Source organism: Varanus komodoensis, unplaced genomic scaffold (assembly GCF_004798865.1).
Source record: "Varanus komodoensis strain SLA01 unplaced genomic scaffold, ASM479886v1 scaffold16, whole genome shotgun sequence".
In the NCBI taxonomy this organism is placed as follows: domain Eukaryota; kingdom Metazoa; phylum Chordata; class Lepidosauria; order Squamata; family Varanidae; genus Varanus; species Varanus komodoensis.
The window spans coordinates 21,786,414-21,813,368 of NW_025335468.1; the positions used below are offsets into that span (position 1 = coordinate 21,786,414).

The 26,955-nt window shown below is 40.9% G+C and overlaps 1 protein-coding gene across 8 annotated transcripts in view; it reads left to right on the forward strand.

Annotated features, from left to right (window-relative positions):
• MPPED2 (metallophosphoesterase domain containing 2) overlaps positions 1 to 23,716 on the forward strand; it is a 176,731-nt gene extending 153,015 nt beyond the window's left edge. For all 8 annotated transcript variants that reach the window (XM_044425776.1, XM_044425775.1, XM_044425777.1 and 5 more), the window contains 3 exons: positions 15,212 to 15,327; positions 17,829 to 17,942; positions 21,681 to 23,716. In XM_044425776.1, the coding sequence (XP_044281711.1) occupies positions 15,212 to 15,327; positions 17,829 to 17,942; positions 21,681 to 21,799 (349 nt within the window). In that variant the 3' untranslated portion in view covers positions 21,800 to 23,716. The remainder of the gene's footprint in view (positions 1 to 15,211; positions 15,328 to 17,828; positions 17,943 to 21,680) is intronic.
• The last annotated feature ends 3,239 nt before the right edge of the window (positions 23,717 to 26,955 follow it).

Sequence of the window (26,955 nt, forward strand, 5' to 3'; positions counted from 1 at the left end):
TACCTTTGGTTTTTTGTTGTTTGTTTGCTTTTACATAAATGTCTCTTCATATTCTAATGCATATTTCCCATCAGTTGTGTACATCTTCGAAATGTACTCGGTCATCTCCCATTGATTAAATAGTCAATGCATTTTTCCAATGGGTACATGCTGTTGAATACTTTTTCTTTTCTTTTGGTCTGTGAATCAACTTTGTTTGCTCAGAAATGTACAGATTTCATGTCTGACTTTGTGTTATGTCTGGAAGGTGCAAACTGGGTAAACTAAAAGCATCCTGAAATAATTCCTCGGACATTCCTACCTTTAAGCCAAGGCCTGCACACTGGAGTAAATTGTTTTACATGCAGTCTGATCCACAGGTATTGTTAAATGTGGCCCACTGAGCCTTCTGCTTTGAGAAGATAACAGTTTTAAAGAGAATAAGTTTGGGGAAAGGGGCGGTAGTGCAAGGAGGATCCATAAGTTGGGAATGTTATACCATCCAGACACGAGAAGTCTGTGTGTATAATGCATATGATTTCATGGTGGGGAAAGTAATACATCCTTGAAGAACCCTTGACTTTTTTTAGTGTAGTGTTGAACTTCTCATTTCGCAAAGCTCTTCACTTCTCTGCAGGGATATTTTTCTGCTGATTTCACAGAGGAAGAAGAAATACTGTGTGTGTTTGTCTTTTTGCATTGGAGTTGTAGGAATAAAGAGATTCACCTATCTTGCTGTTTCTTCAATGGCCAAACCATTTTATCTCTTTGTTTACCGCTTTGTGTTTGATTCAGACCCTCCTGAGCTTCAGTGTTTGTTGTTATGTCCAAGAAAGTCTGTAATGTCATGACTTTCCATGGGCATTTGGGGATTGCCATAGGTTGAAGAAGACTCGGTGACACATAACATACAAATTTTGCTGTACAATAAGTTTTGAAAAATTAAAAAAACACACTCAGGCTACATTTTATAAGAAACAAAGTCAAATGTATTTGTAAAGTCTAGTGGTGATGCATTGACCACAGTAACTCCCTCAGACAGTTCAACTGGATTGAAGAAGCATGACTTCCATTAGGAAAGCCACACTGACCTATCCCTAACAGCATTTTCTCAGTATGTCTATTAATTCTATTTTCAGTATGTGGCCTACCACAACACAGCAGACTGATTCCTACCTCATGCACAATATACTGGAAGTTATGCAAGGACAAGGGTTCATGTGCTTCTCACAGCATCATCCCAAATGCAGCTTTCTTTGATCCTGCTGTAAGCTGAAATGTCTTACAAATGCAGCAATTCTTTTTTTTTTCTTTGACTTGTCTGCTGCACTGATGTTCAAAGTTCCCAAAGCATGTGAAGACCCATTATCAACTTGGTATGGTTAAAAGAGATTACTTCATATGCTAAGGATGCAGTCCCATTGGAATGGCTGTAAGCCCCCAAGCCTGGAGGGTTGTGGTGTCCAATGTAGGATAGGAGGAACAATCCAGGATGGTTTTTTTCACTTGTGTAGTGGGACCATCTCCGAGGGAGAGGGGAGAGAAATAGGGTAGACATTTCAGGAAATGAAATGCCACCCTTTCCCTCTTCTTTCAGTTCTTTCTACACCAGCTACAAGGGGGAGAGAGTCTGAGTGCCAATTCCCATCTCATAGTTTTGAGTGTGTTCTCTAACCTCAGATCTGGTATCCAAAAATATCCCATGTTTGCCTAGATGCTGTCTAGTGGCCATAGGCTTGCTCCCTAAGAGTGTGTGTGTGACAGACATGAGGCAGATATAAAAGGTGCTGTACAACTTCACATCTGTAAGCACCTGAAATGTTATAATGCCACCTCTTTCTGTTTGCTCTTAATTTTAAATGAACTAAAATCTGCCCTAGAGTCAAGTTGGAAATTATTTTTATAATTTTGCAATATTCAGATACATCCCAGAGCTCATTAACTAGTTTGCAGTATAATTAGAGGCTAGGAAGCCTCAGAAGGGCTGATGGGCTTCTTGTTTCCAGATGAACAATGGAAAGTTAGAATTCTTATGAAGAGCTGAAGTTCAGCTCCAACTTCAAAAGTGATTTCATTTACTTCCCCACCTCTTAAGAAGTACCTGCTGGCCAAAGTGGAAAAAACTGGTTATCTGCATACAGATGCATAATCTATGTAATATAACCTAGCAGTTTGGATTTGATTGCAAAATGGCTATTCTTTAGGATCTGGGATTCTAAATACTGTGGTCTAATGTATTTTTGAAGCAATAGTCATGTTAATTGTAATCATTAATAACTTTATAATGATATAATTTATGTTAATTAGATTTCTCTTTAAAGGGCTTGCAAGTAAAGAACATCTAACTGTAGAAATGGAGCTAGTTTGCAGGAGGGTGTAGTAAAGTTTGAACATGTACATTCCTGATCTACATCCATTCTGTGCACCAGCAGCAGGAATTCTATTTTGAATGCAAAGGAGTACATGGAAACAAAAAGCACATGTCATTTGTGCTCCATGCCTTCCTTGCATTATTGTCATATTTGAAGCTGCTTTTGACCTCAGCCCTTCATTGTTTTTTTTTTAAGTTACTCATATGGTCCCAAGTTGCCCTTGAAGAATCTGCATTTAATGTGCAGTAATGCAGCCAGACTTCCTCCTGCTTTACAATGTCATAGCTATTGCCCATCTGTACTTCATAGAAAATAACCAATCAGGTTCAAGTCAAACAATAGTTCAGAGCTAGAATATTTGAAAACAATTCCTTAAACCTTAGGATGATGACTGTTGACAACTGCTTAAACACAATGGAATGATATTTCCAAGGGTAAACTATCTGCATGAAAGAGAGAAACAGGAACTTTCTGTGGAAATGAAAAATGATGTTGAACATTGTTCCCTTCCTTTCCAAGTACAAAGTGCCCTTCTTTGACCTTTCTTTTACTAATATAAATTCTTAGCAGCCTGAAAATCCTTCTGCACCAAAGGAAGTAAACAAACAAAACCTCTGCGATGCATGACCCTGATGGGAGGATACATGAGAGAACAAACCTTGCATGACCGATTCTAGATAGGGAAGCTGACCTGGCAAAGGCTATCCCAGTTTGCACCCCCCCCCAATGTCTACTGCTTGAAACTGTGAGATAAAATGAGATCCAATTTCAGTAGGGTGGATTGAACCCTTTGCCCCAAACCCCCCACTAACTGGAATTAGGTTTGAAGCACTTACCTGATGTCTTCCAGATGTTTTGGACTACAGCTTCTAGCATTCACAGCCAGCCAGGCCAAGCCATCTGGAGGGCACAAGGTTGAGGAAGGCTGCACTAGTAGACTTTGAATGTTCTTTCCACACCTTAGTATTGGCCTGTATGAAGAGAGAAGTAGGGGCAGGGGGGCATTTCAAATTACTGGGACTTACAGAAACATAATACTCCTTCCAGTAACTTTGTTGTGTGCAACACTCCCATGGTATGTGGGGAGACTGAATGTTGGCACATTTCACTTTCCTCCCCTGTCATCATAAGAACGAAGAGTCACTTACTCATTGGACTGACCAAGTAGCAGATCCATCACATGTGCACCTCATCACAAGTGACCGGAGACATATGACTGAGCCCCACAAGCCTGCATGTATTGGTTTTATTTGTTTTTATGCTTTTGTAAAAGCACTTTGGGATTTTTTCCAATGAGAAGCAGTATATAAATAAATTCATTTCTGCTGATAAAGAATTCTAATTTTCTGGCTTACGTTTCTTACAGCACTTATGCAGATACCATTATTCATTTTAAAGTAATTAAAGTAATTAATAAAGATTAAAGCTCCTCACCCCTTTCAGCCATAGATTTTCACCTGGTGACTTTGGGCCATTCTCTGAATCTTAGCCCCACTGCCTCACAGGAAGTTATTTGGAGAATAAATCACAGGATCGCCCCATAAGTGCTGTCTTTCAAAGTAAGATAGAAATGTGATTGGTAAATAAATATAAATGTTTCTCATTGGTCCCTTGGATTAAGAAATAAAGAATAACAGTATCTGGTCTTGGAAAAGAACTTAAGAAAAACTTTGTAACTTTTAAAAATAAAAATTATTTTAAAAAAGAAGAACTGTAGGAGCTGCCTTGTACTGCATCCGATTATTTGGCTCATCTAGTCTGATATTGTGTACTTTGGCTGTGGCACTCCTGGATCATAGACTTGTAGATGCAAGGGATTGAACCTGGAACTTGATTTATTCATCACATCTCTTCTGCTACTAATCTATAGGCCCTGAATAACCTAACAGTCTTTATCTCAACTACCTTGAAAAATGAGTTTTATCTCATCTTTATACATTTTAACACCACCATCTTGATTAGGTGCTTGCGTTTGTCTCTGTATAAATTAGTAACAACCGAGTAGTTCCAAGAACAGCGTAGGGCTTTGTTGTTAAACCTTAGCATTATACATGGCTCTCAGGAAAACCAAAACAAAAAACCAACTGTATACACAAACGGGTTTTTTTTTTTTAAATTAAAGGTTCTTGTTTGATACATCTTATTTCACCCATGTTTGTATTTATGGGATCAGCCTTCAAAACAGTTTTCTGTCTTACCAACATGTTTTTTTCTAGTCACTTCATTAAATGGAGAAAGGGCACAGATGCATGCAAATGTTTGTGCACTCTGTGTTTTATTGAAAGGCTCTTCTTTATTTTGCAGAAAGGTCACCTGTTCCCTTTTCAGTTCATTCAGTTCAGGACATTCTCTGCTATTACATCCCAAATGTAAAACTGAAATAGATACTCTCAGGCCATATTTACAGGGCAGTCCTATAATTGAACAATCCCGAGAATGCATATTTAATACCCTGTCCTGTAATTTTTGTTCTGCAAATGGAATGATCTCCCTCCCTAGTAATCATGGGTGTTTGTGCATTTTACTTTGAGTGCTGACGAAAATAAAAAAGGCTTTTATTACTGTTATTACTTGAGAGTGCTTCCTTTTGAGATGGATTCGAGGTACATATGTACTATGGAAAGAATATTGTTTGAAAATTTTGTCCCCAAGCTATTTGTTCATTGTATTAAGGGAAAAGAACAGCTTTTCTCCAGAGGCTTGTATATGCAACATTCATGTTTTGCTTTTGTTTTTTAAAAATTGCAATATATTACCAAAAATCCCTAATAACAGCTTTCTACAGCCACATAAACTAGTGAATGTAAATAGAGTTTCAAAGTACAACTATTTCATTATGAGTGGGCTAATTTTTATGCTAGCTTTGTCGTATTGTTGCTGCATTCTTTAATAAGCTATATACCTTGGGTTTAAATGTCATGTTACCTTTATGGTGTGGTTGCTGTTAAGATGCCAAATATGCAGCACTGCTTAAAATGCAGTTTGGATCCCACTCACATTGACATCTCAGAAACATCCATACTTCCAAGGTAACAGAAGAGTTTATAGTATATATGTGTATATATTGCTACTGAAAACTGTTGCTTTGCTAGAGTCTTTGCTAAAGGAGTCTGAGGAAAAGCTGAAAGATCTGGATATGTTTAGCCTGGAAGCAACAATTAAGAAGTGGTATATTTGAAGACCTCTCACATAGCTGATGGAGCAAACTCTGTTCCCTTTTGACCCAGAGGGTGGACCAATCTCTTGATCATTACAAAATGTTCAGATAAATTCATCCAGTTCTGAAGAGGAAGCAGTGGGAGAGCAGGAGTTTGCTGATTCAAGGTTACCTAGTCATGTTACCCAGGCTGAGTGTGAGAATCTGTGTGCTTCGGAAGAATAAGGAGGGTTTTCAGAGTGGGAGGGAAAGAAGATGCAAGACCCAGTCCTTGGTAAGGAGCAACAAAAGTACGAGGCCCAATTAGAGGGGCTCAAACATTCGTATCATCTGGCCCTCAAGCAGCAAGAGCCATCCTGAGGGTGGGGTCAGATGCTTTACAGAAAGGGAGGGATGAAGAGGAAGATTTCAGCTTGGTTCAACTCTTTGCATGGGCAGGTGCCCCTTCCTCAGATTCAACAGAAGGCTCCTTAGCATTCATTCTGTCTCATAATCTGTCAAGTTTCAGTGAAAAGAATCGCACTTCAAAGGGTTTGTCTTGAGTTTGATAAACAAAAGGAAGTGGGGGAGAGTGGGCAGGACCTAAATGAATAAGCTGAATTTTTTTTAAAAAATGAGTTTAACTAAACTTTAAGAGAAACATTCCTGATAGTACAGATGGTACCATGTCTCTAGAGCTGGTAGGTTCTTATTCATGTGAAATATTTTTAATCAGAGGCTGGATGACCTCTTGGAATGTTGTAGGAGCAAAATTTCATGTTTTGGCAAAGGGTTGGATTAGATGACTGTTGAGGTTCCTTACCATTGTTATTGTTATAATATTCATTTCTGTACCACCCCATAGCCAAAGCTCTCTGGGCGGTTTTCAACAAGGTATAGGACAAAACAAAAAATGTAGTACAAATAACATAGAACAGCAATGTTAAAAATAAAAATAATTTAAAATAACTTAAGATATGCCAAAAATATAATTTAAAAACCTAGTAAGAAGAATTACTAGGATGATTCCCTCAGGCCCCTGGATGAACAAGATCTTTAAAGGCCCCTACATATAGGGCTTGACCTGGAGCCAAAAAGTTGGCAAATCTGGCACCAGGTGGGCCACAGCAGGGAGGTTGTTCATTTTCTGATCGGATGGAAAAGGCCGTCCCCCTAGTTGCCACTCTCTGTGCCTATCAAGGGGTTGGCACTTGGAAGGGCCCCAGAGGTTGAACATAGTGTCCGGGTAGATCAGCGTTGGGAGAGGTACTCAGGTACTGCTGTCTCAAGCTGTGTGGGTCTTTATAGGTTAAGACCAGCACCTTGAATTGGGCTTGAAAGCATACAGGCATCCAATGCAGGTGGGCCAGAAATGGTCTTATACATTCGTGCCTATAGATTCAAGTTGTTAATCTGACTTGCCACATTTTGCACCAGCTCAGCTTCCAGACCATCTTCAAGGGCAGCCCCACATAGAGTACTTTGAAGTAATCTAATTTAGAGATTTCTAGATTGTAGATTACTGAAGTCAGTCTATCCCTTTCCAGGTAAGGGAGCCTTTGGGTCAGTACCTCAAGGGACAAAGATGGATGAAGGAGCACACCGCGAAACTATGAACCAACAGCATCTCAGTCTTGTCTGGATTGATGGTTAGCCCTCATCCAGTCCATTATCTTAGCCAGACACTGATTTAACACACCCACAGCTTCACTTGCTGGTGATGAAAAGGAGAAATAGAGCCACATGTTATCAGAATCAATGTGCTCCAAAACTTCAGCTTGTTATACAGCATGGGTGATAGAACAGATCTTTGAGGAACTCCATGTTAGAGAATCCACAGGGCTGTATGATTCAGTGGGTTTGGATGCAGCTTGCTGAGCGATCTTCTCGGAATACATTCATACAAAGCAGTGCTCCTTTCTTTTGTGTGTGCATGTGTTGTATGTGGGTTGATCTTGTGATAGATACCATGTGGCCTGTAAGCCTGCCCACAGATGTAGCACCCATTCCATCCAGCCTCAGTTTCTGAAAAGGAAGCAATCAAAAACCACACAGCCTAGGAATTACCTCCCTCCTCTCTTAAGTGCTTCTGCATAGGCTGCAGGTGGTAAGAAAAGCCCCCTTCCAACACATCATCAGCTGACCAGCTGGAGCCTTTAAGCACAGCAGGCTGCTCAGTGACAGAGCACCTGCATTCAGTCTCCAGGACCTCCAGTAGGGAACCCCTGGGAGCAAGGCTGAGGAAGACATGAGCCACTGCAAGGCAACTTCTTTTGAGAAACCAAAAGCATTGGGACAGAGGGGAGGGCTTGGCAGGTAAGCAAACTTGACAACCTGCCAAAATAAGCCAAAGAGTGAAGCATTTATGATTAACAACCAGTGGGCCAAATTGCAGCCCTCTATGTCTAGATTAAATCTTGAATGCTACTGATTCTTACCACCGTAGCAATTTATGTTAGCAGCTGAGCTAGATTAATAATTAGGCAAAGCATGGTGTAACACTTGTGTGTAAAATTTAGAGTAAAGTGAGCTTCCTTTTAGTTTTCTTCGTAGTTTCTGTACAACACACATGTGGGCTGTGCGTGCATGCATGGAGCTCATCTGGGAGGATTCCAGAGCTGATTAATTGTTGGGCAGCCCCCCCCCCCAGGCACACCCAGCATTTGGGGAGGGGCTCCCACCAAGACCTCAGTTCTTCTTCAGCTGCCAGCATGAGTACATCAGGAAGTTCTGCCTCTGCTGCTTCCCTCATAAACAATGTCTCCTTGATCCTTCTTCAGCCTTCTATCATCTCCAGGTGTTCTACTTCATTTTTTTCTCTTCTCAAACAAACAAAAAGATACTGCTTTTTTTCCTGTTTCCCCCTGCTTTTACTGACACTTCTACCCTTGCCCATTCAAGAAAATGGCACTCAAGGCCCCATCTGTAACTGTACAGATTGTGGCAGTGTGCTGCTGTCTACCGACAGCCACTCCCTGTGCATTTTTTGCCTGGGTGAGACCCATATCATTGACTTCTTCTACCACTGCCAGGCATTTACGAAGAAAACATCAGGCCGACCACCTTAAAGCAAAGCTTTGGAATTGTGCTCTGCATATGGGTAGTTCCCCTCAACCAACCACTTTGGGAGTGGGAATGTCTGGAACCACAGTGGAATATCCTGATGCTGTCCTGGGGGAAAAAAGATCTAAACCAGGAAAGCTCAAAAAAATGACAAAGGAAAATAAGGCTCGAAAAACACCCAGTCTTGCTAAAGGGTAAAATGTTGGCAAATGCACCAGAAAGCGCTGTGACATGCTGGCCTCCCATGTGTCTGAACAGGTGCTGCTGCAACATTCCCCTCAGGTTTCGAGATCAGCACAGGAACCTTCCACCCTGGCTCTGAGCACTTTTTTCTTGAAAGGAGAGACCTGCTAACCATCATCTCTGGTGTTCCAGCAATTGGTATTATCCTGGGACCAAGATGCAACTCCCCATCCTTGTCAAATCCAACTGCATGTCTTTTTGCAAACCCAATAGATATCGGTACCAGACCTGCTTATACAAGTGTTGATTGGGACCATAGACCTAATGAACGACTTCTCCATTCTGACACAAATTTGAAGCAGATTTTTATAAGTACCATTGGGGATCTGTCAGTTACAGACACAAAAGGCCTTGCTGGAGCTCAGCTGGATACAATTGGTTTTCCACTCATATCAATCCCATGCTTCTGATACCAATCCCAGTACCATCATGGGATGACCACCAACACATGACTTTTGCTGAACCAGTCAAACCGTGTTCTGAATCTTACACTACAAGTTTGGAACTTTCTTCTCCAGACCAATGCTCCAACCTTTGTACTGGCTCATCTGGACCTCCTTGAAATCTTCAGCACACCTCTGAGGAAATTGGGACAGTTTTCTATCCAAGTCCTTTGTATGGCATACAGCTTAGGTCTTTGACAAGATCCTGGCAGATCAAAAGATCCTGTTTTTGAGGTGGTCTACACTGAAACCCCTGGTCCTGTCACCATACTGCTCCTACTGATCCTGCTTGATGCAGTACATCACAAGTGGAAATTATGCCACTACCCCAAAGGCTTGAAAACATGTAGCAAAACAAGGTAGAGACACAGGGTTCCTGTTCTAACACTTGCACTTCAACTCTATTATTGTAGAGTTGTCTCAAGGCCCATCTAGGATATAACATTCCTCTCCAGCAGACAGGGAGGATAGATGCCTTGACACAGTAAGTTTCCACTTTTAGTCGTCTGCTGCACTTTCCATTAAGATAGCAAATTACCAGGTGATAATGGCCAGGTATCCCCTCTTGCTATGAGACAGGATGGCCTCACTATGCTCATTCCTCCCTAAAGACACCCAGGACCTGGCCAGTGAGATCAAGAACAAAGTCATTTACCTGGTGTGGCAGGACTGACAGACAGCAGGCAGAGTGCAGTGCCAGGAACGTGGCGGAGCGATAAGTTCATCATTTTGCCTGGCTTTGTTCCTCTGGCCTCTCTCTGACAGCAAAAGCCACAGGACATGAGGGTATACCTTTCAACAGCACCAGCCTATTCCAGGAAACAATGGATGACTGCACGGACTATGTGCAAAAGGTAAAGAATACGCTCACGACATGGGACTGATTCAGACAGTCCTCTGAGATCCTATGCTTGTTAAGTGGCAGTGGAGTCCCTATCCCTACCAGTCTCACCCCCATACCACCACCACTTCTAGGCAAGATCCTGTCTCCCAAACCCAGCACCCTGGCCCTGCGACACTTATGCTCCAGTGCCGGAAACACTAGGAAGAATCTGGGAGATGCTTGTGACTCCTTTGACTCTACCAATCCATCCTTCAACCACCAGCTCCAGGCCTTTTTCCATCCTTGAACTGACATCACCTTGGATTCTTGGGTACTTTCCATCATCCTCCACGGATACCAAATCAAGTTTGAAACCATACCTCCTCCTGGTGCCATAAAGAGGACCACTCCTTCTGAAACCCTGCTAGAAGAGACCTCCTCTCTGTTCCAGAATTGAGCCCTGTCCCATGCATACTTATTGTCACATGCATCGCTCGACATTCCACTCTCTGAACGATCCCTGTTGCCAGTACTGATAGCATCCTGGCAGATACTCTCAGTCAGACTTTATGTCATGAGTGGGAACTTGATAGGATCCCTGTGGAAGCAATAGGGACATCCCCAAATAGACTTGTTGTCCACACATGACAGCACTGTTTGTACTTTTTTCTGTTCCAGAGGCAACATGGGCAGATGATCCACAGGGGGATGCCTACCTCCTGCTGTGAAACAGGAGCCTCTTTTAGCCATTCCCCCCATTTCCCCTGATCTTGACGGTTGTACCAAAGATCCATCAGAATCACACAGACTCTATTCTCATCACACCTTGGTAGCCTAGGCAGCCCTGGTTCTCCCATCTCCTCAATCTCTCCAACAGAACTTTTATATGCCTACCCTTCTATCCTGACATCATCTCTTGGGATTGAGGGACAATCCTCCATCCAAAAGTACATACACTCTGCCTCACAGCATGGGGGATCCATTCATTTCCCCCACACTAACTGATATGCCCCACAAACTCCAATAGATCGTCAACACTTCTCTGAAACCTGCCACTCGCAGATCATACAATACAAAATGAGCAGCCTTCTCTACCTTCACAACAGAACATAATTTCCCACCAGATACAGCCTCTGCTATATAAATACGCTTACTCCTCTATTCCCTGAAAAGGAAAGGAGTCAAAAGGTGTATTCATGTCTATTCATCCACCATTTCTGCCTTCCATGCCCCACTCTAGTGCTGCTCTGTCTTCTCTCACCTTCTCATTTGAAGGTTCATCAAAGTCTTTGTTAATCTGACCGCATCAGTCCTTTCCGTCATCCTTCATGCACTTATACAGAAGCCATTTGAATCCATGGCTTCTGCAGTCCTCTGCATCATCCAGAAGACAGCCTTTCTGGTTTCCATTGCCACCTCTTGACGCGCCAGTGATCTAACTGTCCTACGTGTTGAACCCCTCTTCTCTCACATTCCACAAAGATAAGGAGGTGCTCCAGGTACATCAGGCAACTTGCTTGAAGACAGGCACTCAAATGCAGAGAAAAAAGAGGGCACCTTCTTGTTAGTCCACTATCTCTCTTGCCCCACATTCCTTAATTCTTCTGTAGGTATTAGCCCAGATGGCATCTTCCAAAAGTGTCCCTGACTCTGGTTTTTCAGTTCAGATGTTAAGAAGAAACCACAGCTTGCGAGTAAGTTTCAGATCATGTCTTCAAATCCAGGTTTTGCTAGCCAACCATGATTTATTGAGTGGTATTGACAAAACCATGGATTGATCTAAATTTGAACCATCTCACTATAATGGACAAGACTATATAATCAAGTTTCATGCTGTAGATGACACGGTTGATACCCACAGACATGGGTTTCCAGGTTCTCTTGTTGATAGCAAGGATTGGGTCAGTGGAATTTCTAAGGGGGAAACTCAACCTCTTGGTTCCTTGCTTCAGACCAATCCTCTGGTTATTCCACATAAGGATCTTCCTGTTACATTTTACACTAACCAAAACACATGTTTAACATTACTATGTAAGAAGGCATGGTGCATTCCAAATGGGAAAATATAGTGGAGGTCATCACAAATTTAACCTCATTAGCAGTCAACAATACTTCTTACTGTACATATCTTTAACTGCCTGAGAGAAAAAGCTGCCAACTTGTCTGTACTCCATAGTAATTGTGCATGATTGTGAAAAATAGGATGACCTATCCTGTGTTCTCATAGAAATCTAAATCTGATCCAGAAACTCAGTTTTATTGCCTTTGTTCAGTCGTGGGGGTGGGGAGAGGAATCTCATTCTGGCTTTCTAACGAGCTTTTTGCTTGCAAAACATGAGGATGGCATAAGGCAAATGTCTTTAATTAGTGAAGATACACAATCATTAAGAGCAACCCCAAATGGGCATAGTTTAATCTCTGGGGCATTCTCAGTTATTTTCATATGCAGTATTTATTAACTGCTTGTGAGATTGTTTAATATATTGCAAAGGATGCTTTATGCTTTGTACTAGCACATGCTGTACTGAGAAGAAGGTCTGAAAATTTTCTTCCAAGTTGATTCCTTCCAGTCATGTCTAGGTCACAGTTAAATATGGAAAGCTATTTGATACAATTCATGTGCACATGTTCGGCCAGTAAAATGGATAATTGTGAGACCATGGTGAGGTGCTTTGCAAAGGTCAAAAGGATGTTACTGTGAGGAACCCTGAAGGTTAACCAGTTGTATACTAAATCAAGGCTTGGAACAGTGACCTGGTTCAGAAAGCACAGCTGCAAAGAATTCCATGCTTGTGGGTTTCCCACAGGCAGCTAGTTGGCCACTGTTTGAACAGAGTGCTGGACGCTTGGTGTGATGCAGCATGGCATTTCTTAACTTCTTAACCCAGACTTCATTTTGTTTCTGTTTATTTCTCTGCTGCCCAATAGCTGAAATACTCAGGGGGTTTACAACAGTTCTTAAAACAGGGCCATAATACAATATGCAACACCACAACATTTTTGGTACATTTTTGGTACTTTTGCCAAAGTACAAAATAAAAAAATAATTTAACAGCTAAAACAGTATTTGATGCAGAGTAGATCTCCTGAAAAGAGCTGACTTGGTTGCTCAGTCAGTTGAATATCTTGAATATCTTTAAATGCCTCAGTGTAGAGAGCTGTCTAAAGCTAGTGCCAAACGGAGGACAAACTTGGCACCCGTGGGGAGGTCATTCCACACTTGGGAGGACTGCCACGGAGAAGGGCTTCCCTGTGTTGTGCCCTTCCAAGCTTCTTTCATATGTGGCACTTCGAAGAAAGCTTCGGATGTTGATTATAGTGTTCCTAGCCATTTTGAGCCTTGGGATTGTTGTTGCTGGTGTTGTGAATAAATTTCTTGATTTCTTCCATTACAAACTTTGTTGAGCATTGTTTGCAAATCAGGAGTTCTGGCTTTACAGAAGAAATGCATCGTAGAGTTGGAACTTTGATTTGAACTCTTAACTGAGCCATGACTGTTACCCTGTTTCCCCGAAAATAAGACCTAACTGGAAAATAAGTCCTAGTGTGATTTTTCAGGATGCTCATAATATAAGCTCTACCCCCAAAATAACCCCCAGTTAAGATCGTCAGCCAGACAGACGCATTTAGTACAACCGTCGCAACACAGTTCAGGGTTTGAAGAGTTAGGACAATGCTCCAGAGGAAGATGACATGACTGTATTTGAGTAAATGTAGATTTTTGTACATGACTAAATGTAGATCGTTGTACATGAAAAAATAAGACATCATCTGAAAATAAGCCCTAGTGCATCTTTTGGAGCAAAAATTAACATAAGACCCGGTCTTATTTTCAGGGAAACACGGTATTTCACCAAAACTGGGCTGGAGACAATTATTAACCTGTTACGCCAGTGAGCTTAACAGCTTTCCAACTCTACTGAAAAGCATGCATGTGCAAACTAGGGATAATGTGCTGGTATAAAGGGGAGGGAGGGAGCGGGAAAAACTGATAGCAGGTCTAATAAAGCCTGGTAAGCATGCCTACACTAGTGATTAGCCTGCTATATTTTTCTGTTAGCCTGTGAAGGAGCTAGCAGTTTGTGTTTCTTTGCTGTGCTCAGAGGAAGCAAAAGGCACTAATACATGGATAGCCATTTAGTCTAGGGTTGGTGGCGGGGACAGGGATGGACATTTATACTAACTAGCAAGCAACCAGAAGAAAAGGGACAGAGCAATTTGTCCTTCCTTTGCTACCCCACTGTGAGTTTCCAGTGATCACGATGGAAGATACTTGTCCTCTGCAGCTAGCTTGGAAATGGAATAGCCTGTTTTGTCATCCTCTGCTAGTCTGCTTATTCTTGTGCATGGACTTGATGGCTGTTTACAGCCACCAGGCAAACTGTTGGATACAAAGTTAGTCTAGTACTTTTTCAGATCTTCTTGTTATATTGGACAAACAGATTTAGTGCATGGGGATTAGGATAGCAGGAGCTTAAGGTGGTTCATACATTGACCTGAGACTGTCAGTTATAAACAGGCGGTTTCCTTTTCTTCTGTCACTCAGAAGGGTTGTATGGAACATAGGTTGTCAGTGGTGCTCCTTTCTCTAGCAGTAGAGAATCTCAGAGCTGTGTGGGCATATGGATATTCTTCATTTATTTTTCATACTTCTCCCACAGTCTTTCATAGCTATAGCATGGCAAAACCTAAATCCTGAAAATAACTGTAAGTATATTCAGTATATGCTTTGCTGAATGAGTCTTTCAGAACATATTTCTTGCCCAGCAAAGCATCATGGTTTGAAGAATAACCTTTGGCAACCACCAGTGCCCTATGGGGAAGTAATTATTCAGAAGAATCAATCCTGTAACCATCATTTGTATAATTAATATAAAATTACCGCTTTTCAGTATTAAATCTACTCTCTGTGACAGAAAGGTGGTTTAGCAGTCCATCTTTCTTTTCTTGGAGACTGTGGCCAATTGTGTGGCATCAGGATGACAGTGGCTGCCACCCCTTTCAATATAATAATCTGTTTCTTTGCTTTTTTGTCAGTACATAATCTTGAGGAAGCATGACCTATAGAGAGCTTGCCTAGCTGCACAAATCTGAGATGCAGAAACGTATGTTACTTCGATAAGTGACACAATTTATCTTCTTTCCTTCAAAGGACACCATGGTTTAATGGATGGGGCTTTAACCTACCCAGAGGTCAGTCTTTGTTGGACAAGTGGAACCTTATTCCTGAAGGCATTGATATATTAATGACCCATGGACCTCCACTTGGTAAGTGACAAGAAAGTAGTGATGTCTAGAGATCTTAAACTAAGAGTGTCTCCACTGTTCATTTTAGGTTAGTCATTATAGGCCACTCAGTATAACACTGAGTGTTGTGGGGGAGAGGATTTGCTCACCTTTCAGTTCTACCACATACCATTAGGTGCCATAACTGGACTCATGAAATACTCTGCAATAAAACCTGTGTCATGCAGTCATTCCTTCCCCAGTTAGCAGCGGACCCTCTGGAGGCTGATTAAAATTCTGCTTTAAATGAAGCATTGCGGAAATGCAGATCACTTTCAGAGATATGTGGTTTCTACTTTAGTTTCTGAATCCATGCATAGAAATATTAAGTGAGGAAGTAGGTAAGAAAGCTTCTGTGTATGACCCATGTGCCCCAAATGTGCTAGAGATCTCACTGCTCCAATTTTCATGTGGTGCAAGGGCGTGGGAGCCCCTTGCCTGTAGCTTCATCCCACAGTGCTGCAGCAAGGGTGTGGCCCACTGTACAGGTTCCTCTAACATATTTATCCAGCTGGGATTTCGGGTGTCGATCAGGTCAAATGGGGAGAGCTCATAGGAGCTGGACATGACCTTTCTTGTGGATGAAGTCATAGAAAAGTGGCTCCTGTGTTGCCAAAAGCCACTTGTCTAAAAGTTGCCACTGCCTCTTTACTTCCTTCTCCTACATTGTTTCTCAGTCACCACTCTTCTCCTCTCTAGCCAGTGTGAGTCCTGCCACTTCTCCCCCAGTAACACACAGCGGCCTCCCACTGTACCTGCTCCCCTCAGGCAGCATCATATGCAGCAGTGCACAGCTGCTTGGGGTTCTCCTGTTTGCACTCACTTTCCCCCCATGTCTTTCTTTGCTGAGGACCAGATGCTGCTGCTGCTGCAGGTTTCCCAATTTGAGTGACATCTTAAAATACAGCAAATTTAATGTCATGTGATTATATTTATACTTTCTTTTGTGGGAGTACTTAACAAGATGACATGAGGTTTTGGGTGCAGTTTACGCCTTTAATGTTGACTGAGAGTTACACAATGACATATAATTACTAAATTGCAAGTATTAAAGCAAGAAATAATCCTGTGGCACCTTAAAATTAACACATTGATTATTGCATAAGCTTTTGTGTTCACTCTTAATTTTGGCTGACAGAATTGGCAGTGTCCACAAAAGCATATGCAATAATCAGTGGGTTCATTTTAAGGTGCCACAGGACTATTTTTTGTTTTTGCTGCAAAGAACTAAAACCCCCTGCCAAAATTACAATTAGGAAGTTATTCTTAGTTGACTGGGTGCATGCCTGAAAAGCATTCAAGATTTCTGTTTTAATTTTACATTCTCTGCTTTTGTTAATTACATAAGGGGTATACTCCTTGAACCTGGTGAATGAATGTCCCACTATCCTGAAATAGCATTTGCCAGATATGTCCTTAGAGTTGATTAAGTAACATGGAGCAAGAATGTGCAGCCTCCTTGCATATTTGTTTTAGCTGTTCCCCCTCTCAGGTCAGTCTGCCATTCTCATTTTTATGAATATTCCAGACCACAGACCTTTGTAATAGTTGATGTCAGGTTTTATGGATTTTCTGCATTATCTGTAAAACTTAGTGTTTTTATCCTTCCCAATAGCCAATTAATACCAACTTGCTACGAGTTCTCTCGCTATTGCCTTGGGCTCCTTTTTAGCTGCCAGGTCACAGGATAACTTTGTATTAGCAGACTTTGCCTCTTTGAAAGTCATGGATAGTTAATGTTCTGACACAGCTCAACTGTGTGTGGCTCCTGGTGGAGGCTTCCCCATTCTCTTCATCACATACTTTTAATGCATTGAAGAGTATAATAATGGGAGGGCCTGTTCCACTCCAAATATTCAGAATGAAAGGGCCACAATAGAGGACTTTGCAAAAAGAGGGATTGCCCCTTTCTCATCAGTGTTGCAGAATACCTTTTGCACATAATTATATTTATGTGCTGAATATTCCTCAAGACTGAAAAGAACCAGGGAGGCACATGTGCTTGATCATATGTAGATCCTTTTTTCCACTGTTGAGTTCATATGAGAGCCCAAAGCTAATGCTGTCCAGTATGTGGAAAAAGTAACCATGATAAGCAATTGTTACCTAACAAGTCTAGCAAAAACCACTAAGAAAAGAATCGGGGAGGGGATGGGGAGAATCACTACTGCCGGGAATAAATGCCATAGAACCTCATGTTATGCAGAAGAATCTATACCTGTAGTTTAATAAATCAAATTACGTGAAGAAAAATGTTAATCGGGAAGGAGGGGGCATACTTCAAATTGGGGGGGGGGACAAGAAACCTAAAAGAGACACCGTGACAATGAAAAGTTTCTTAAAAGCCATTGTATGCTTTAATGGAGATGTCAGGGTTACAGATAATGCAATAAACCTTCAGTGAGTTATGGCTTCCAGAAAGTCTACATGAAACCTTACCTGAAAAGAGAAAATTAAGGGTATTGATTACATTTTGCTTTTAGGTTTTCGAGACTGGGTTCCAAAGGAGCTGCAAAGAGTTGGCTGTGTGGAACTGTTAAATACAGTACAAAGGAGAGTCAGGCCCAAGCTCCATGTCTTTGGTGGAATCCATGAAGGTAAGAAATAGATTTGATAGGAGGATATTTGTGAAAGCAAGTCCAAAATAAATTCAGACCACTTAGTGTTTAAATGCCCATACAAATAATTATAACAAAATAATGCAAAACCACCACATACCATCAAATCTGTGATAGAAAGAAGTAGGACTATAGGATAAAATGGTGGACAATTGTGGAATTTATACTTTGGGGAGGGATCAAAATGCCCTCTCCTTTAATCCTCCACTAAAAGGAAGGACATCTGTCTGTCTTACACCTATTTGTCAGAAAATCCATAAGGTCCCATCCTAAAGGATGTTATTGGTTAAAGGGGCAAGAATATTCTGAACTCATTACTGTTGGATCATTTAGGTTGTGATCTTACCCACAGTAAACCCTGGTGGACTTAAGTCTGAATAAACATGCTAAGATTGTGATGTTAGCCCTACTTAGGAGGAAGGAGTGATCGGGCACTCACCATGGGGCAATGCTCATGCATGTGTTTCTGTGTGGCCATGCAAAAGCAGAAATTAGTGTCTGAATGATACAGCAAGAATTTAAAGTACTGGCCTCTTGCTCCAGGCAGCAACATGTCAGAGGCCAGCACTGATTGAGCTGTTAGTTAATTGAGTCTAAGTGTGACAGGGAAGGTGGTTAATAAAACGGTTTTGAAAAGCATGGCATATTCTAAGATCGATTCCAAAGCCATGAACAGGAAGGTGAGGACAGACTCTTTCTTGAACTTGGGTCACACTGTCAGTCACACTCTGGGCAAAGCCTATATATGACCCCTGGTGCTTCCAGATCATTGGTTAGTACAGTCTTGGGAGAGTGGGAGATACTGTTCAGACAAGCTGAGGCAGCATGGCGAGGGGAGAATTGTGCATCAGTATGACCATGCAAGTTGTGCAGAGCAGATAGAGGGCTATGCACTAGACCGTGTGCCTTCGCTGCTTGCTGTGACATTTGGGCCAGTCACAGTTCCTTAGCCCAACTTACTTCACAGGGTTGTTGCAAAAATATGTGTGAGAGAAGGAGGAGAATTATGTAAGCTGCATTGAGTTCCTTAATAGGAAAAAAGGCAAGATATAAATATAATAAACAATATATACCCATTCAAGGAAGATACTATCTATGTTGTTCAGCAAGAGGCTTCGTTTTGTGTATCTTTTCAATAGAAAATTCAAGATGTGAACAAGGTAGGCCAAATTCTGGAGGGAAGACGTAAAATATAGTGCAAAATTCATTAAAAATAGTTTGTAGATATTTCAGATGAGCTTTTCAAAACATCCTGCTAGTATTAATTTCAAAGCAGGGCAATTTCTAGTTTAATAAGCTAGCTTCCATAGCCTGGTAAGAAGCAGTGAGAGATTACTTTAAAATACATTGTGTGGGGTTTTTAAATATTTAATGAACTTTAGTAGCTTTTATATCCTAGTGAGATAAATACTAGGCATGCTGTCTGGGAAAGAGGGCAAGACTCTGTGACCCTAAAACTAAAGTGTACACATTTAAATGCTTTTTCACACTTTCCTAACCCCTCCTGGAGATTTCTCTGCCGTCTCTAATTAAGCTCTCCATAGGCTCGCAGAGTTGGAGAACTCTGTAGATGAGAGAAGATGCCTCCGTTGCTTGGCATTGTTGATTTTACCCAAGTCCACATGACTTAAAAGCAAATGAGTTTTTATGCCTGGGTTATAAAGTCTTGTAAACAAGGACTTTGTAATGAAAAGCACTGACAGAGCCTTAACCGGAGTAGCATCCATACAAGTACTATTATGCATTGTGGAAAAGATGGAACATTTTTGTATAAATATTAATGTTCAGACATCAATGCTAAGTGAATGCCAGAAGAAGAAAAAAATAGACTTAACTACAGTATGCAAATTGCTTGCAGTTTTTGTAGTTGTAGTGCTAGTTGAAAGTAATCAAACTTTCAGTGGCATTAATATTAAACTGATGGAAAGGAAAGGGCTCTTTGCATGGGAGATCATTGTGAAAAACTAGTGTGAGACAACAGCATTGTACAATTTAAGTTTACAACTAGGTTGGTAATGTATGCGGTAGGTATAAAAGGAATTTAATGAGCATTCAGAGCAGTAAGATGGTGCAGATGCTACTTCTATTAATTGTACCATCCAGCACACACACAAAGCTCCTGCATTTCAATGAGCAGAATAAGATCCAGCTTCTTCCCTGTACCAGCAGAGGCCCTGTAGGGTGCAGGGAGGCACTGCATAGTTGCTCTTTGCAGTGCCTGCCATGTTCCCTGGCATCCATATCTCCACAATTATCTCTAATCCCAGGCATTCCTTCAGGGAAGGAGGTTAGACCTTTCCCCTGGAGAAACCCAAGGAAGTTCCATAGGCCCAGTTGGGGAGCCCTGCAGGAAGCCCAGTTCTGCGTCTAGACAAGAATCTGCCTTTGATAAGAAAAATATATTTTATTCAAACTTGATCAAGTTTGAAACACCATCTTAAGAAGCAGAAGCTTGATCAGGATACATAGATCAGATGAATTTGTCTGTCATCCTTTCAATAGAATATAATGATCACAAAACCTAACAGCATCTTCACATTACCAGCAACAGAGAGCAGAAACGGTTCTAGATCAGCTACGTCAGAGGGAAATTGCATAACTGTACTTCCTAAGCCATACACCCATTGCTACAGAGTATCCTCACTCAGTGCTACAGCAGCAATTATTATTGTTCCGCCCTTTGCTTGCAGCAAAGTAAGAATCTGGGTCATTTCATTAAGCCAACACTTTAGTTATTACACTTCATTGTCATCTCTGTGCATCATACTTTGCCATGCAGCGCAAGGCCTAGACTGAGGAGAAACTTCCAAACCGAAGCATCACGAAGTAGACGGGAGCTCTGCTTCCCCTCCGGATCCTAGGATAATGTGGGTGGGATAGGATAACGGGGGAGGGGGAGGCTCCCACTCACTTCCAAACAGTGTTATATATGAGTAGGCATTCTACTGCGAACATCAAATGTGACAGCTCTCTGAAGGTCCATTGACACACTTTTTGAGGATATTGAGTATACAGTAAACACACATCTTACCCCAAAATCTGTTGAGATGATCGATTCCTGCCTGTCTGTATCACAGACAGGAGTAATAAAGCAAGCACTAGTTGTGTTTGCCTGATGAAGGATTTCAGCACAGGGCTGTACCATGCATCATCCTGCTGATTTTAAGGGAGGCTCCCATTTCTTCTAGTAATATTACTACCCCTGAATTGGAGGTTCACTGAATTGGAACCAATTAACTGATTGCTTGTCAGATTTATTTGTCACTGACTGAAAGGAAAATAAGCTCCCATGCTTAATTATCAGGGAATAAATTCCATTTAACAAAATAGGATGTACTTCTGAGTAAATACAATAGGATTGGGTAGTAAATATTGCCTGAACGTTTAGGTGCTGTATTATTGAAACATTCCAGATGACAAAGTCAAGGGAGCTATGGAAGAAAACCCCTCTTTTATTTACCTATAGCTTTAATACCTTGAAAAGTGTTTTTAAAAACTGTTTAAAAAGTTTCTTATTAAAGCAACAGCCTACTGTATTTTTAAAAATCAAAATAATGTGTTATCTTTGGACTACTGAAAACATTTTGAAAGGCTTAGCTGAACTTGATTCCAAAACCCAGATAACAAGAAGCCTTTTCATTTTGTCATCCGGAGGCATTGTACTAGGTCAGCATTGTTTGTTTACAGTATAGTAAATGTGACATCTTTTCCCTACAGGTTACGGCATTATGACAGACGGTTACACAACATACATTAATGCCTCAACATGTACAGTCAGCTTTCAACCAACCAACCCACCAATTATATTTGACCTCCCAACCCCGCAAGGATCATGAAGCTCCACGGCATTGGGAAAAGGTCTATAAACTGCCATTTTTCTAATTAAAAAACATCCATTCTCTTAATGTGTTTATTTACAAATAATGTGGGGCTTTTTTTGTAAATTGTTGGTACAAAGGAGAAAAAAAAGATAGAGGTTGTGCTTTTTTGAAAATGCAGCATCCATTTGAGATTGATAAAACATTGTGAATTTGTAAAATGAAGTTTTATGTTTTCTTAATTAACTTGCCATTGTAAATTGTTAAATGTTCTCAAAAGGACAGCCAAGCTTTCTTTTAATGAGTGAGACACCTTATTTTAATATTATTAAATAAGATTTTAAAAGGCAGTGTTCTTAAAAAAATAAAAGACCCAAATTTGCACAACTGTTATTGTTTGTTTGTTTTTTAAAAAAATATTTCTAATGATAAAATGCTACCCTCTCCTCATTCCCCATACTTACCATCACGCAAATGCATCCTGACCCAAAGTTTTGTGTCTATTCCTAGATAAATATGGTCTACAGTCCAGCACACAGAGAAATGTGATTATACTTATTGAAATAAATGTGATTAAGGCCACAATCCTTTGGCCTCATGAATATTGGCTTGGGTACCATAGGATTATTCAGTGTACCAGCTCCAAGATTCTGCAACCTCCCCATTCTCCTGGCAGCTAACATGGAGAGAATTAACCCGGTTGCTTCTGAGTGTGCAGTTAGGTCTCAAAGAGCTAAAAAACAGGAGTGCTAGGTGGTGGGTATGGGAGGATGCGGGAGCTGATGACTTGAATCAGTTCCTATTGGTTTGCCAAACTCATGTCCTCCTACCCCCTAGCACTTAATTTAGATGACCAAAACTGGCCATACAGGTGAAATACATAGTATGAGGTGAGGCAATGGTGGTGGAACTTGCTGCCATAGCATACTTCTTGCATTGGATGCATGTCATCCTCCCAGATTTACTGGGTGCAGGCTTATCTGCACCCAATGTAGAGGTCACTAGATTTTGCCCTGAGGATGTCTACCATAGTGTTGGATTGTGATCATGGAGCTGTAAACAGGAAGAAGTACCATTCATTTCAGTAGGTGTTGAATCTCATTTAAGTGTGAGGCCCAGCACTTTCCACAGACAAGGATGGAGAAGTCAATCATAGTCAGGAAGACTTTCAGGCCCATTGGAGCTCCTGTGTCTACTGCAGAGCACTCTTACCTATTAATGGTAATACAAAAAGTGAGAGGGAAATAGTCTTTTAGGTTTAGTTTGTCTCTGCCTGCTTTAATGACAAATTAGATAGCAGCATCTTGTATGTGATTACCTAAATTGTCACTGTTTGGGTAAGTTTCTTAAATTATTTTAGCTTTAAAAATACGGGGATGAAAACTGCAATGAGCAGGTGTTCCATGCAGTAAAAACATGTAAATGCGGACTTCTTTTAAATATGGATTTTATATATATTTTTTGTGCATTATAACTAAGCAAGGCATTTAATATTGCCTGTGTAGCATCTGCAAAATTATGCTGTACAGCACATCTAAATTATGAAGGATGTGACATTGTTTTTCCAAGTGCTCAAGGCCTTCAAGAGCTTGAGTTTAAAATCTTTGTGCAGTTTCAGGCATGTATAGAATCAAATGAATACAATCAAGCCTAACTAAAATAAGGCTTTGTTGTCCTTTATATTTAAAATATTCTTGAATTGTCTTTCCATTTCTTTTTTCCCTTATTTTGCACTGTGTGTAAATGCAATCTTGCTAGCACAAAATATTGTTGCAAATAGTTATTTCTGTTCTACCACTGTAAATGCTATTGAGCTTTATTCTGTTTTATGTTATCTTCATGGAATTTAGGAAAGCAGTTGTTTCTTTAAATTTATTGCGATATTATATATCTAGCGGCCTTTATATGCAAATAAAATTGCAAGATTTTTAAATACTTCCTGTTTGAGCAGTCTTTTTACGCTTTTACTAACTTACAGACGTAAGAACTGCAGCGCTTACCTTGATTGTACAAAGTCAGGCCCCACTGGTAGGAGCAATCCTATGGCCGCTTACATTGTTTGAGGGGCCATAGGATTTTTCATATTACCAGTTCCGAGGTCAATCCAATACTGCTCTGACATCAGACTTATAGATCAGGGTTCTTCCTTGCTCTCTCACAGCTGGTTTGGAAAGAACTGCACCAGCTGCTCTCAGAGGTTGGGAAAGCCACTTCAGAAAGCAATAGAACTAGGCATTGTGGCCGGGGGGGGGGGGGGGGGGGGGGGGGGGGAGGAAAGGAGACCAGGCAGGCCAAAAGATGTATGCTGGGATTTATCTTCCTCCTCCTAAGTACCATCACTAGACAGCTGAAAATCACATCCTAGGAAAAATAGAGAGTAGAAAAAGGAGGAATGTGAAGATCTCCTCTGCCACTTCTTCGTGGTCCCTGGGCATCACACATACGGGCTTTGTACCTTGTAGTTGGGAAGATTTCCTTAGCTAAGCTCAGGACATTATTTCAGCCTGAGCACCAAATTCTATTTTGAAAAAGGTCATGGGGACCACATCCCTGTGGTGGACAGGGCTGAAGGGAAAAGGGTCAAACCAAAATATAAAAAGTAAGGCCTATTTTAGCTAAAAGCTCTTACTGTCAGTATCTATGGTTCTGTCAGTATCTATGCATTTCAATATCTTAGAATGGTCAAAAACTGAACAAATGCTGGAAAACCATCAAAATTCATGGTTTTAGAAGGGGGATGTGGCTTTCTAGGGAATCCCAGAGGTCCAGATTCAGCCCCCAAGCTTGAGGATCTGTAGCCCTGAGGTAGATGTTATGGATGAACATAGGAGTGTTGAAGCATTCCCCAGGTATAGAGCCAGGCACACATTTCTTGTCTTAAAACACCAGAATCCTGCCAGTCAGTGGTTCAAGATGGAAAGGCTAGGTCTGATCTCCTCCTTCCGTACTAAATAGCTAATTGGTGAGAATCCACGTGTGTGAAGTTCTAACAGCTAGCTGCATAATCTGTTATGGGGAAACCTCCACTGCTTTTTCCATACTCTGCCAAGTTCTTTGAGGTGGTTCAGCTCAACAGTTATGTGACTTTCTTTGGGAAGCCTATTTGGCTCAATCCTTTGGCAGTGTTCCTGTTCCAAAAGTTGGAAGGGTGCTTAGAAACAGAAAAACAGCGTGAGTCAGAAGGGGTCTCCAGAGCCATCTAGTCTGACCCCCAGCTCCAGCCAGCTCCACTCACAACATGCCCACCATGTGCATGTCTAGCCTATCTTTGAACATTTTCACCGATGGGGCCTCAACCACCTCCCGTGGAAGCCCATTCCATACTCTTGGGGTCCTAATTTGGTTGTTGTAGACACAGATATTATGTTTTTGGAATGGGATGTTATATTATTTTCAATTAATGTTTTATCCCAAGTTTGCATCCATGATCATGGATAAAAACAGGATAGCAGTAGAATTGATTAATTAATTAATTAATTAGTAAGCTCACACCATTTTTGCTAATTTTATCCTCTTGTCCCATTCTATTTGCTGGACTTGGATCAGTGAGAGTCCACAAACATTTTTACTTTTCAGCAATCTCTGCTGAATGAAAATATGCATGAAACTGGTTACCAGTCATCAGTAACATATGTTCCATCTGGAAGACACATAGTCAAGTATGAAGCATGCTGGTTTAGCATATTTTCATTTAAGTCATGAAATCCAAGAACCTTGTATGTTGCACAAATGAGATCATGCACTGATTTATCTAGAAAGACTACTTTATTTCTTGTTTTCTCCTTGAAAATGACTTCAGTAGGTCATTTGTTGCTTATTTATTGACAGTTTCTTTGATTTCAATAGATTATTCTTAGTAACTTGCTAATTGCAGTCAGGAACACTTTCCCATGGTGACCCCACAATGAATATTGGGCATAGTCATGAGTATCTGTTGCATTTCACTAATGCCAATGGGAGAGACTTAACCCTAAATTCACTTAGGTCGCTGAAGTTCCTTTAAAACACTTAATTTTATCTGGAAGCTTCCCTTTGTTAAACTTTGTTCTTTCTGGTCAATAACTTACACTGGGAATAACTAGCTACATGAAAAACATTACAGGCAACACTATTAGACAGTCTCCCTCTATTTTAAACAAGTATTTTGCATCTTTTTTGCTTCCTGGCTATTAGCATGTGCCAAGCGAAGTTACATTCTTCTTTGCGATCTCTGTGCATCACATAAATGGGCTCTACACCTACACATTGCCTGTAGTTGCATTTCAGTAGAATTTAAGCATATTCTGTATTGTCTCACAAACCCGTGAGAGGTAAAAGTGCCTAACTTTGCCCCTGTATATACTTTCAGCCAAGATGATGATGTAGTAGTGTGGAAGGGGATCAAGGCCCTCTCCTCTACCAAACAAAGGGCTTTCTGTGTAAACAGCTTCACATGTGAAGAGTATGTGATACAGGGGAGGAGCAGTTTATATAATCAAAGCAAATTTTCATGACCAGCTGTTTATATGTAAAGGTCGGCTCACACAGAAGGTAGTGCGATGGAGACCAAGAATGGGGGCAGAAGCCTTTCCCCATGCTCCCATCATGCTATTTAGTGCTACCTCCCGTGAAATGTATGAACTACAGTTTGGGCAGGATAAAATAACATTAATTGCTAGATGATATGGCTGCATGATAAAATGTACTTTTTAAATGGATCTAAATAATTGATTCACTCTCTAATAGATTTTATTACAGTTTGTGTATTCATTTTGAGACCTCCTCTTAAAAAGCAAGTAGTGACGCACCTGTTTGATTAGCACACTGCTTTTACAGGCTTACTTCCAGGAGCTCAGCTATATAATTCTTTGTCCTTGTTACTATTACTACCATTGGAGACTTATAAAAAGTCATTTAAAGTTATCACTGTCATCAAAGGGGTTTGGATCAGGTGCCTGTAGTATGAATGGACTGTGTTTCTGCCTGTCCTTCCTTTAAGCTGCATGAGAAGGTCCCATATGACTATGCAAGAACTTCTAGCTAGAAGAAGGAGTTACCAGAGCTCAGTCTTTTCAAGTGATTGATTAACTGCACTGTAGTCGATTAACCTTTCCACTCTGAAAGAGCAGCTTTCATCTAGTCATCTTGAAAAGGTTGAAAGCAGTCAAGGCCTTTATCAAATGAGGGCTGCAGAA